This window comes from Suillus bovinus (genome assembly GCF_016758785.1).
Source record: "Suillus bovinus strain UH-Sbo-P2 chromosome Unknown EDB93scaffold_114, whole genome shotgun sequence".
Taxonomy (NCBI): Eukaryota; Fungi; Basidiomycota; class Agaricomycetes; order Boletales; family Suillaceae; genus Suillus; species Suillus bovinus.
The window spans coordinates 13,294-25,315 of record NW_024542170.1 but is presented as its reverse complement, the minus strand read 5'-3'; the positions used below and the strand labels follow the sequence as shown (position 1 = coordinate 25,315).

General features: G+C 47.5%; 4 protein-coding genes across 4 annotated transcripts; 2 read left to right on the top strand and 2 right to left on the bottom strand.

Annotated features, from left to right (window-relative positions):
- Positions 1-1,037: 1,037 nt before the first annotated feature.
- On the bottom strand, positions 1,038-3,049 carry EDB93DRAFT_1182054 (uncharacterized protein). Its single transcript, XM_041450678.1, has 2 exons — positions 2,036-3,049; positions 1,038-1,985 (listed from the first exon to the last, which is right to left on the bottom strand). The coding sequence occupies exons 1-2, from the start codon at positions 2,887-2,889 to the stop codon at positions 1,475-1,477; spliced, it is 1,365 nt and encodes a 454-aa protein (XP_041301787.1). The 5' UTR covers positions 2,890-3,049; the 3' UTR covers positions 1,038-1,474.
- Positions 3,050-3,749: 700 nt separating this feature from the next.
- EDB93DRAFT_112662 (putative ubiquitin-like modifier) lies at positions 3,750-4,804 on the top strand. Its single transcript, XM_041448757.1, has 5 exons — positions 3,750-4,180; positions 4,241-4,377; positions 4,424-4,486; positions 4,536-4,573; positions 4,631-4,804. The coding sequence occupies exons 1-5, from the start codon at positions 4,054-4,056 to the stop codon at positions 4,650-4,652; spliced, it is 387 nt and encodes a 128-aa protein (XP_041301786.1). The 5' UTR covers positions 3,750-4,053; the 3' UTR covers positions 4,653-4,804.
- A 1,753-nt stretch (positions 4,805-6,557) lies between these two features.
- Positions 6,558-8,365, top strand: EDB93DRAFT_1256183 (Glc-6-P isomerase; the record flags this gene model as incomplete). The annotated part of the gene is made up of 4 exons (XM_041453905.1): positions 6,558-6,579; positions 6,635-7,743; positions 7,798-8,185; positions 8,235-8,365. The coding sequence occupies 4 exons, from the start codon at positions 6,558-6,560 to the stop codon at positions 8,363-8,365; spliced, it is 1,650 nt and encodes a 549-aa protein (XP_041301785.1).
- A 479-nt stretch (positions 8,366-8,844) lies between these two features.
- EDB93DRAFT_1256182 (uncharacterized protein) lies at positions 8,845-10,533 on the bottom strand (the record flags this gene model as incomplete). Its single annotated transcript, XM_041453904.1, has 13 exons — positions 8,845-9,048; positions 9,107-9,158; positions 9,218-9,443; positions 9,491-9,619; positions 9,680-9,739; positions 9,902-9,933; positions 9,983-9,996; positions 10,055-10,083; positions 10,140-10,178; positions 10,228-10,252; positions 10,305-10,324; positions 10,376-10,408; positions 10,461-10,533. 13 exons carry the CDS (start codon positions 10,531-10,533, stop codon positions 8,845-8,847), a joined length of 936 nt encoding a protein of 311 aa, XP_041301784.1.
- Between the last annotated feature and the right edge of the window lie 1,489 nt (positions 10,534-12,022).

Genomic DNA, 12,022 nt, shown 5'->3' with positions numbered 1-12,022 from the left:
CTTCGTCTCCCCATCAGTTTCTCCGACCCCCGCTTGCGATTCCATCTTCACCACGGTTCTGCTATTGAATCCTATCTATCCAGAACGTATGACTGGTACAAGTGCCTTTGTTACTTCGACTTCCCTCCTTCCGCTCGCCCTTCCGCAATTCAAGTATCCGTGCTCTTGTCCACTCTCAGCAAGCATTCTCCAACTTATAATCAATACCAGTGTTACTGGTATGCCTACACTGTCTGGGAGGCACTCAAAGGCTCTTCCCAGATTGTAACGAGACAACCGAGAGCGCGGGGCGCTCTCGGTATCTCCGGTTCAAAGTGGAGAAGGCAGACAGCATGGAGGCAGAAGAGATGAGGAGAGCAAAAGAAAATGAAATGCGGCAGGTGAGGTTCTTTTCAGAATCAGTTGAGCCATTTACTCATTTATTGTTACAGTTGCAGATGGAAGAACGGGCTCGATGTCAAGCAGAGATAGCGGAGAGGAAAGCGGAGGAGGCGGAACGCAGGGCAGAGGAGCGGGTAAGGTTCTTTCCAAAATTCACTGCACTATCTAATCGTCGATCCTCGCAGGTTAGGGCCGAGTTGCAAGCAGAAATAGACCAAATGCGAACCCAGCTCGAGCGTCGGGCAGTGCAATACCAGTCTAATCATTCCTCTCATTTCCTCATCATCGACATCCTCATCACTAGCATAATCAAACGCAGTCGCAATATACACTAGAGCATATCAGAATCCGACCTTCCTGTCTCAGACTCCGTTCGATCGGCAGGGCTAGTTCTCATCAGCATTATCGGTCACAGGAAAACCACTCCGCTTTTAAGGTTAAGGGCGCATTGCAGTTGCAATGTATGTAGTCATGAACCTCGGAGCTGCAATCAGTCAGCCAATCGTGAGACGCGGCTAGTTTGAGTCACAGAAGAGTAAACGGTGCCAAGATTTGTGTCATATCATGTGCGTGCTGGTACGAGGGTCGTACAAGTGACCAGTAAACAAAATGGCAATTTGCGCCGTCTCTTGCATCACGGCCGCTTGTCATGCCCGGTTGAAGAAGAGCTGTATTCATTCTTGCGATCGTTCCTACTAATACTATGAGTTCAGCCAACTGAGTGCATTCGATATCCAAGCTTTCATTTAACGAGGTAGTATGAACATTGGATTCGAGGTGTATGTAGGCAAATGTGCTCGACGCGAGAGCTCCGAACGACTAACTGGTGCCTAAGTAGAGTTATGTAGACACGGCACGTCAATGCAGCGACTAATTGGTGGATGCGGTCAATGTAAACGAGTGGATCAACGAATCTGATGGGTGAGTAATACGCACTATAACAAAATCATGTATCAATGGGGCTGAGATTAGATGAGGTGTCGCAGGGGTGAGAGAACATGGGGGCATCGTAAAAAACATAACAGTAAGAAAAGAGGTATCGCACATACAAGAGATCGAGAAGGATATGAAGATGATCGATGTCGCTGGCAACTTACGAATGACGCGCAGGGCCCATTGCCCGCCGAACAGGATTGTCCCTCTCTGCAATAAACGCCCCGGCGCGCAGGCCATCCTCCGAAGCCAGGCGTTGCTTGCTGTTTTTCTCCCTGCGTTCGCGCTCCTCCCGAGCGTGCTGCAGGAGCTCAAGGCGCTCAGCACCTTTGTCAGAATTTTGGAGCTTGGAGAATACAGGCTCCCGCTCAGTGCCATCTGCGAAGACAATGTTCTTGCGGGAGCTGGTGCTCGCGGTACTTTTCTCGCCCTCAGATGCGCTGGCATCCAAATATTCGATCTTTGTACGTTTGGCGCCAAGGGAGCTGATCGGAGGAATATCTTGGCTGCGGTCACGAGGCTTGCGCTTAAGCTTGTTGACGAAGAGCCGGCGTGGGGGACATGCTTCAGCGACTTCAAAATCTGGATGATCGATTGGCAGTTTAGACGCTTCAAGAACTTCAGGGGGAAGATGATATTGGGGGTTATGAAAGGTTGCCTTTTGACCTCGGCTAACGAAGCGGTCAGAATGCATATATTGTTGAGAACGAGGAAGACGTACAAGACATAGGTTATTGTCGGCTTCTCCTCAAACACTGGAGCTGGAGTTGGCGTGCTTTCACGCTTAGGGGCTTCTCCAACAGGTAATTCATTGTCGCTGCTCTCCCAGCCGCTCGCATTAGATGCGCTTGCTTCGCCCTCGCCAGCGAGGAAAGGATTGTCGGGGGAGTCTCGAGTAGGCCATATTTTCTTAGCTTTAGAATTCGAGGGAGATGGAAGGGCACGAAGGAAAAGTTTGCGAGGAGGTGTCACGGGTGGCTTTGGTAGAAAAAGTGCAGGTGGGGGCGAACGCGAGCGCTGCACTGATGATGCACGAGGCTGGACTTGGGGTGCTCTACGGGAAGGAGGAGGCGAAACAGGCTCACGGACGCGATACTTCAACAGTGCAGGTGAAGGTGACTTGTCCTCTTCCGAATCCTCTGCTGTAGATGATTTTTTACGCCCATGAGACACTGCGCCACCACTACGACCAGTCCAGAACGAGTTCTCGTTATCTTCTTCTTCGTCATGCGCAGGAAGGACGTCCGCGGTTCGGCGCTTTTTCCTTCCTATGAGCGCATGGGCATCCTTTTTTCCGATGATTTCATCTTCACTTTTGCTGTGCCTTTCACTGATGCGAGCAGCGTAGCTTCCACCAAGGTCGTCCTCGAGTTCTGACGCGCTGCCACTGTCCTCTGACGCGTGTCTAGAGGTCGTTGAGACTGCTTTTGAACGAGATCGCTTGTGGTGTGTTCTAGGAGGAGTAGGCAGGGATGCTAGAGATGCAGAGCGCTTTAGAGGTCGTGAGTGAACTTCCGTATCGTGAACAGAAGGAATGCGAATGGGTGATGAGTCAAGTATCTGATAGCTTGACATGTTTCAGAATCAAAAGTCAATCAAGTTGGAAGAGATTTCGCTAAGAAGAGTTATGCAAGAGATAAGATGGTGGTTAGAAAGAGAGAAGTGATTAGGTACGAAGTTTCAAACCGACCACACGGCCGTTCACAGTTGCCATAAAAACAACAACCACGAAAACAATGCATATAAACACATACAAACAAATGTTCTTGTCCACAACTTAATTCGGTTTCACTAACTCGACGACGGCGAGCCAGCTGCCGTAGTAACTGCAGACCTACTGTTTCCCTTCTGTATGGTACGGATCCACCCTTCAGAAATCTTCACAAAGGCGGAACCGAATTTGCCCAAAGTGAGTTGTACTCGACCCTCGTAACACGTCACAGAACTCGACTTCGATGCGAAGCCTATGAGGAACACTGCAGTCTACACTGGAGCAAGGTGGTTTCGGATCGATGATCTCGATACTAGGTTTGTCTACTTAAGATGCGGTTACGGCAAACGCAATAACTGCATCAGAATTGTGGTATTCATAGTGAGTCTAAGAATATGTGAATTTATCTGTTAACTGAAATACGGCTAAGCTTTCGAGTTCGATATCGGAATGGATCCAGTGCAAACAATTCGAACGAGGAGTTCTCTCAAGTTCTCCACCCAAACCAACATGTACCCACCACCACCGCGAAGGAAAGAACAGCACCTGTCTCATCGTCATTCAGCACCCGTGTAAGACGTTCATTTTGATCAAGCATATTTTAATTTGAACAGCAAAGTACTTCCTGCGATCCGCAAGCATGACCGTTGTCTTCAGGTTCAAGCTGATTCATCTCGACTGCTGTCCTTGTCTCTCTTTCAATGATGCATGGGCGTTATTAGAGCCCTCTCCTACCCTATAGGAGAGGCTCTTCCTCCCATTTGTCTAGTCTGGATGTGTATCTGTTGGGGATCTCGCTGAAATCCGGGATTTCACAAACTTGCAGATAGTGCTACTGGAGCAGTGTAGAATACAGATTGCCGAAAGTGTCCTCGATAGTAACAATCAATATCCTGACGGTTCAGTACATGAGGGGTAAACCAATTGCCTTTTGGGGACACCTTGAAAGCATCGCTGCGTTACTAAAGCTTTAAGTTCGAACTTCTATCATCCGTAACGTTCAGCTCTCTTCACGCGTACTCATCGCGATGGCTTCGGGAAGTCCGGACGACTCTGGTAGGCAAGCTGCCCTTCCATGGACACCTGACGTGTCCGAGAGCGCAACCGAAGCTCTACAAGCATTGGACACTTACAAGAAGAAGGATCCATCTAAAGGTTAGCGTTGCAGCATTGGTGTTAGATGAACGCGTCTATATCGGTAAACCCAATATGCAGTGGTGGTTCGCTTCAAGGCAGTCGGTAACGCACCAATCATGAGGCAGAACTTTTACAAGATTACTGCCTCCAACCGTTTCCAGGCAGTCATACAGTTTTTGAGGAAGGAGCTGGGCTGGAAAGCCGGAGATCCACTGGTTAGGATTGATGATTCGTCTTTAATGTTGAGCTAACTCGTTCCAGTTCACATATATCAATCTCGCATTCTCTCCTGCTCCTGACGACACAGTATCAAATCTGTACAAGGTAATGAGCCTAGGTCTTATCGCAGAACGTCTCCTGATGGTTGTTGCAGTCATTCGCTACGGAAGGACATCTGATAGTCAACTACAGGTTAGTTTCTCGATAACTTGTGTGCACAGCGCGTTGATACGAGTGCATATTGTTTAGCACGACGGCGGCATGGGGGTAGCACTCTTGCTAAACAGTGCCATCTTGTATTTTTCTGCGCACAGTTGTGTCACCGTTGAACATTATACTCGCCACAAGTTAATACATATTCTTCGCTCGTTATGTCTGTTCGAGAACCTATGGGCGACTCGTTAAAGAGTGCAGTGACTGACACAGCATCATGGTCATGATCTTCGCCTAGTTCCGAGTACTTTGCATCGAGGAACCCCTCAAATAGACACTTCATCCGCCTGATTACCTTCTGCCTCGGGAAGATCCGTTGAGGAAAAGCGCAACGAGGTAAGGGTCGTACATTATCCAATTATAATCAGTGACACAATGTGATTTTGTATGGGTGAGGTCCAAGTCATACCTAATGGCGTCCAATGCAAAGCGTTGCGAAGGTCAAACCAACGGGCGGTAGAAGATCCCCGATGACTATTGCGGGCAAGAGATCGATGGTAGATATAGTGGAGATTGGGTGGAACGGAAAAAAGCGATTTGGTGTCAATGTCAAGCCCAAAATTACTCCTGTACTACACAGTATGTCAGAGATTGAAAAGAGTGGGTATTATCAAGGGAATGGCGTTGGTGTGTCGAAATGTCTTGTTTTTCTTCCTTCCAAGACGCACCGTGTCAGTGTTATTGGAACCAGCAGAACTCCATATAGGGCGATTTCGATAACAGCTTTACTAACGATCAGGACACGGTTTATAGATGCCAGCCGGTAAAACCACAAGATTTGCTAGCCAAACTCGGTTCTAAGAGTAGCTCTTCCCTCCCACACTAATGGCACTTTCGCAACCAACGCGTTCTGATCAAGGTTTCTGTTTTCTCGTTTCATTACGAACTCAGTGGTTACTCCGTCAGGCGCGAGCGGGATAGTCATCTTCTCGATAGATAGGATCCCTTTGATAGTATAAATGCCCTGCTTCTAACTTGATCAGAGGACTCTGAGCTGAGAAAGGGTCGGTCTCGAGCATACCGGGAAGTCGCATCATCGCTGGAGGCTAGGAAAGTGTGAACCAAAGGGGAAAGGATGAGGAACGATTGGGTTTGCGCAGGCCGCCATGCCTTTGATGGTGTAACAAAGTACAGTCATGCAATTGGCTGTCTTTGGTCAGTCTGACGAGGTTCCGGAACTCGGAATATCTATGGGTTCCTGGCTGTCCATGCTTCTCAGATGATTTGAGAGGTCATGTAACTAAAACACCTCAATTCCCCACGCATATTCAAATGCTGATGGCTTTGTAGCCAATCATGGAAAACATCTGCTGGGACCTGCTAGAACTCAGTAACAAACGGTTGATTTGACCATCGTCCACCAAGTATTCTTCCTGCTATCGTTGAGTATGCAGGTTATCAGAGAGAAAAATAAGTGACGTACGAAGACTACTTGACCCGAACTTTCCAAACATCCAACAAACATTGGCCAATAGGCAAGGCTTTGTCCTGAGTCAAGTCTTGAACTTTCAAGCGAATCATGGGCAATTCTAATTACTCCCCACCGCCGTCCCCGATATGATTGGTGTCTCTGGATCAGGAATTAGTTCCTCGAAATGTCTCAAATACGACGAACCAGACCTTCGGACTGCAGATTTCTCAGTGCCGTGGCTACCACGAGGTAGCTCACGTCTGAGCGTGTAAGCCGGGAAACGCTTGCGGGATCATCCTAGCAACAAAAGTCACAGCATCTCACTGGCTTGCACTGGTGAGCGAGAAAAGGCTGGTTTTTCTCTCATTTCAAACAGTCTGTGAGTGGTCTGTAAGCACGTTCAAGGGTTGTGTGATCCACCAATGAGAACGTGGCGGTTCCGAGAAGTTCCCACAACTGTGATCTGGATGGTAACTGACGTATATAAAGTGGCGTCATATGTGAAAGATCAAGCAAGATTCCGTGATAACACCCTCCTAATCCACTACCATCATGAGCGGAAGACCAGCTACGGGTATGTCCACCAGCACTTTGAAGATCTTATCCCTGATCCGTGATCCTGCCATCAGAGTACAGTGCCTGGAAGAAGCTCCAGCAGACGTATGATACCCAACATGCAAGGCTCATCCTGAAGGATCTGTTCGCTCAGGACCCTAGCCGTTTCTCAAAATTCTCCGAGGAGTATGTCGACTCAACCGACAAGAACACAACATTCTTGCTCGATTACTCTAAACAACTCATTACACAACCCATCTTAGACACGCTCCTATCTCTCGCTCGCGAGGCAGAGCTTGAGACCTACCGCGACAAGATGTTTGCCGGCGAGCACATCAACACATCAGAAGATCGCGCCGTCCTACACGTTGCTCTCCGCAACTTCAATGATTTCAAGATCCAGGAGGGTGGTGTTGATGAGGTCGCTGCCGTACTCGCGCACATGAAGGAGTTCTCCGAAGCAATCAGGAGTGGTTCATGGAAGGGTTACACTGGAAAGACGATTAACACGATTGTCAACATCGGTATCGGTGGTTCGGATCTCGGACCAGTTATGGTCACCGAGGCACTCAAACCTTATGCGAAACGTGACTTGACCGCCCACTTCGTCTCTAACATTGACGGAACCACATCGCTGAGACTCTCAGACTATGTGACCCCGAGCGCACCTCTTCATCATCGCTTCCAAAACTTTCACCACCCAAGAGACTATCACCAATGCCGAATCCGCTCGCGATTGGTTCTTGGCAGCAGCCAAGGACAAGTCCCACGTTGCAAAGCACTTCGTCGCCCTCAGCACGAACACAGCGGCTGTCACTGCATTTGGCATGATAAAGCAAACATGTTCGCCTTCTGGGACTGGGTTGGTGGGCGCTACAGCTTGTGGAGTGCCATCGGCTTGTCCATCTCCATCTATATTGGCTATGATAACTTCGAGCAGCTCCTGAAGGGTGCTCACGGTATGGATAAGCATTTCAAGGAGACTCCCCTCGAGAAAAACCTTCCCGTGCTCATGGCTGTTATCGGTATCTGGTACAACGATTTCTATGGCGCCCAGACTCATGCACTCCTGCCCTACGACCAGTACCTACACAAATTTGCCGATTATTTCCAGCAAGGAGATATGGAGTCTAACGGAAAGTTTGTTACCAAGGGTGGTCAACGTGTTGACTACCAGACAGGGGTAGGTGCAATAAAACCATCTGCGCGGCAGAAACTGACATGATCTTGCACGTAGCCTATCATCTGGGGTGCTGCAGGCACTAACGGACAACATTCGTTCTATCAACTAGTGCACCAGGGCACGAAACTCATTCCCGCAGATTTCATCGCCCCTGCCACAAGTCACAACCCCATCGCCAATTCCAAGCACCACCGTATTCTGCTTTCCAACTATTTCGCCCAGCCTGAAGCGCTTGCATTTGGTAAGACAGAGGAGGAGGTGCGCAAGGAACTTGGCAGTGGTGCAAGCGAGGCGCTAGTGAAGAGTAAGGTGTTCGAGGGAAACCGGCCTAGCAACAGCATCTTGTTCCCGTTGATGACACCGAGAACCCTCGGTGCGATCATCGCGTTGTACGAGCACAAGATCTTCACCCAGGGTGTCATTTGGGGCATCAATTCTTTCGGTAGGGAAATGCCCAGTTCTCGATTTCTCGACCGCTGATGGTTTTGCAGATCAAATGGGTGTCGAACTCGGAAAAGTTCTTGCGAAGAACATCTTGTCGCAGCTGAATCACCCGTCCGATGTGACTGGCCACGACAGTTCGGTGCGTTTATCTCTTTACTATGTTTCGCTTTTTGGCTGAGGCAAAAGCGGCTTGCAGACTACTGGCCTTATTCACTACTACCAAAAGCACCGAAAAGAATGAACTGTGATCCGAAGGCTGTAATTTCGCGAGTAGACTGTAAATTAGTACCGAGGCATTTCTGCCAATTCTCGATAACAGTAGTTGAACGGGAGTGTAATCTTGACACAATTTCAAAACGCTTATAGATAAGAGATGCATCGATGGGCTTCGGCTTCAAACACCGGGTGACTCATAGTTCTGGCGTCGCTATCATTCCGAATCTGTGAATGGCTTGTCTCATTGAAGGACACTGCACGGCGGGCAATTCGCAACCCACATGCAGTATCATCACGTTACGAGCAGCGACATCATTCTAATGTAACGTACATATTGGTTTTCCCCTGAGACTTTGATGGTTCTCCATATAGATAACTCCAACGAATCATGTTCCCTGCAGAGTGCACGACAAGTGTAAATAAACCACAGTGTTTCCTCTGTTACAAAGCTGAGCCAGTCGACTTGTGTACGAGTTCCCGGAAAGCAACTGTACTCGTATCACTTCTGTCGTCCGGGTCCGCCATCCTCTCGGCATGACATTTTCGGACACTAAGGATGAGGCGTGGTCCCAATACGAACATTTGCACAGCCTGGGCGATTTGAAGAATGGAATTATAGATATAAACTCCCAATGAGGATGAACCCTGTACGAATGATGAGGACTTAATAGTCAGACGTAGATGTCAATCACGGATAACGTACCCCGATGGATGGAGAGAGACTACCGAGGTTCAAGCAAGCAACAGCAGCATATCTAGCACGCACAAAACTTCAGTGCGAAAATACAATAAAAATTCCTGATCATGAGCTCACGCCACGAAGTAGAATGCATGTGTTTTGATCAACACCCTGAAATAGTTCTGGATGGTCGATCTCGCCGATGGCGGTCGCAGTTCACGGAAGTATTTTGCAACGATCCAGACTGCGAGACACAGCATGGTAACCTCCCATGCAGTGGTTAGAATCCATGTCTCGGTTACCAGATGTTGATTGCCTCCTGTATAACCGCACTGATAGGTTCCGGAGAAAACGATTTCCACTGATGTTTGATGAGACTGCTGTGTTTAGGTCGATTATGAAGCTTACCCCCTGAGATACGGCTACTCGCGAGGACCGCTGCGCATGTGATGTTGACAGCAAGGAAGAATGCAACGAGAAATATGAGTATCTTTCTGGACCGCTGATACATGGCATATAACCGGGTAATCATGATGGCTAGAGTGATATTTCATTCGAGTCAACATCACTGATGATGAATGGAGTTGAGTAGCTCACCGCCTAGCATAGCATTTACGACTATAGATGTTACGCTTTGGAAGTAGTAAAGGATAGTGCCTGAAAAAACTTCGTGACAAGTTTCAGTACTTCTAAAAAAAACCTACAGCTGTGCAATGGTTATATTCGTTAAAGCAACAAGTTGGTCGAAACTTTTACTGACCTCTATGTAGAGATCTATTTAGTTCGAGGGTAGCGGTAGTGATTGCTCAGAATACTCACTGTATCTGACAGCGAGACTGACGGGAGAGTCCCTGCATACCATCAATCAAAGGAACGTTCTAGTATACTTATGAGACATACACAGCATGGTGAGGCTGATTGCGAGAAATAGTTGATTAGTACCGGGCCAACTTTTCAGCCTAACACACATACACAGGGAATATTATTCCAGTGCAACGCAGCTATATTGCTTTGGTGTCAGCAAAACTTGTCCACTAATGCTTGTAAGATGACTTACACTTATATATAATATAGTCATCAGAGACCAGCGTTTCCTCTGCCCCGAATCAACTCTATTATCCAGCTGTCCCAGATCTGGAAGAAACTTCCGCTCACCCATACCAGTTCGATCTGTAAAACGGCTGTCGGTGAGATGGCTGTCAGAGAGTCAACATCAGCCTACCTCTTGTCCCAACGTCAGTGCTGGTGAACGCCATAATTAACAATGTATGCAATCAGTACTATATTGCTTACCCCAGTCATATATGATGATAGCGAAGGATGCAACTGCAAAATCGCAGTCAAAGATAAGATGGGATCCGACTCGGTCTCCACGAACCTACAAAATAGCTGTAAAAGCGAACCAATTTGATTGGCGGCCATGAATCGGTATCACTTGAGCCTGTGGACATATCAAGGAGAGTCACGAACTTGGGCGTATGATCGAAGCACGTTCATGATTCGTGCTAGATATACCAACATCCGGCGCTTTTCAAGATAGGCATTTGTTATCATGCGCGCAGGGCAGAAGACTGATTGGGCTTGGGCTTGGGCTTAAATCAGAACTTATTTTTGGACCTGGAGTACCATGCAGCATACGACCAAGTATGGTATAGGCTCTTCAAGGGCAGAAAGTCTGAACACCGTTAGGGCCGCACATTGTCCTTCTGACTCCTTCAAGAGGGACGAGCCTGAATTGTTCAGCCTTGAAAGAACCATGCGGGCGGAATTTGATTTGATTCTAAAGTTCCTGCCAAATCGTAAGGAAAACTTGTCATTATAAGTCGGACCCATTCGGTTGCTAAACGTGTGAGGTAGTACGTGACCGAGGGTGTTCTGGACAGGACTACTATCGTTGGGCCAGAGTTGCAAAATCTGACGACCACATTTTCATATCTCGTTGTTTGCTACACATTAAGACAAAATAATTATACGGACCTGTAGCTATGTGTGTCACGGGAGAGCTCCAGCTGACAGAAGAACGAAAAGTGTTCAAACGATGCTGCCAGAGGGATGCCGATGCAAAATGTTAGAAACAGTAGAGAGTTGCAAAATTTCTCATGGGCAAGTTGGCACAGGTGTCACACTGTGTCACAGTGTCGGTTTTGCAAAACTGAACTCCGCCACGGCAAACGGTGCAATGAAAGGTGCAAGTCTCGAATTTAGAGTAAAAACATTGATTGCGGCGCGGGGAATCATTCTACAGGAGGAATATTAGTGTACAGTATGTAAAATATATGGTAAAGAATATTTATGGGTGACTATAGTACGAGTAAGATGCTTGTGGATAAAGTGGTGGTGGTATTGTACTGGAAGATGGGTAGTTGCTCGAATTAAATTGCATTGGCGGGTATAACCTATTATGTGACGCAAAAGATGCAGACTCGATTGAGGGGGGAAACGACGAATATTTGGAGAAGGAGAAGCAAGAAGAATAGCACAGACATCCTGAATTTTTTTCTCTCGCTCTTCATTGAGTTTCTGAGCTTTTGTTCTGAAGACATGAGCACGGCGCGCTGGCATGCAACAGCACTATTGAGTACCCGAGCAGTCTCAAGTCGTCATTGAAAGTTTTGCAGCCGTACACTGCCGCACTCAAAATTGGTTCTCCGCTCCAAGCCGTCACGCTTGATCATTCTCTGACATTGATGCTTGCATTGTCGATAATAACAGCAACTGTGCTTCGTTCTCACTGGAAGAATGCTCAGAAGGTGGGGGTAGGCATAAAGTGTGTGCGGGGAAAAAAAATCATTTTTCGGTTGTGATTTTTGCTTTCGCCTGACTATTCTACGTGAAAAAAGGTAACTTCGAATGATAGATTTGAAGCCGTATGTGTTCCTCATCTTTATTTTTATAAAACAAAAATACTGTACTATGAATATATGTTAGAAGGTCCTATAT

Coding starts and splice junctions, on each gene's coding strand:
- EDB93DRAFT_1182054 (XM_041450678.1), bottom strand. CDS start 2,889: ATGTCAAGCTATCAGATACTTGACTCATCACCCATTCGCATTCCTTCT. Junction 1,986..2,035: donor CCGACAATAACCTATGTCTT/GTACGTCTTCCT, acceptor CCGCTTCGTTAG/CCGAGGTCAAAAGGCAACCT.
- EDB93DRAFT_112662 (XM_041448757.1), top strand. CDS start 4,054: ATGGCTTCGGGAAGTCCGGACGACTCTGGTAGGCAAGCTGCCCTTCCA. Junction 4,181..4,240: donor GAAGAAGGATCCATCTAAAG/GTTAGCGTTGCA, acceptor CCCAATATGCAG/TGGTGGTTCGCTTCAAGGCA. Junction 4,378..4,423: donor GGAAAGCCGGAGATCCACTG/GTTAGGATTGAT, acceptor AACTCGTTCCAG/TTCACATATATCAATCTCGC.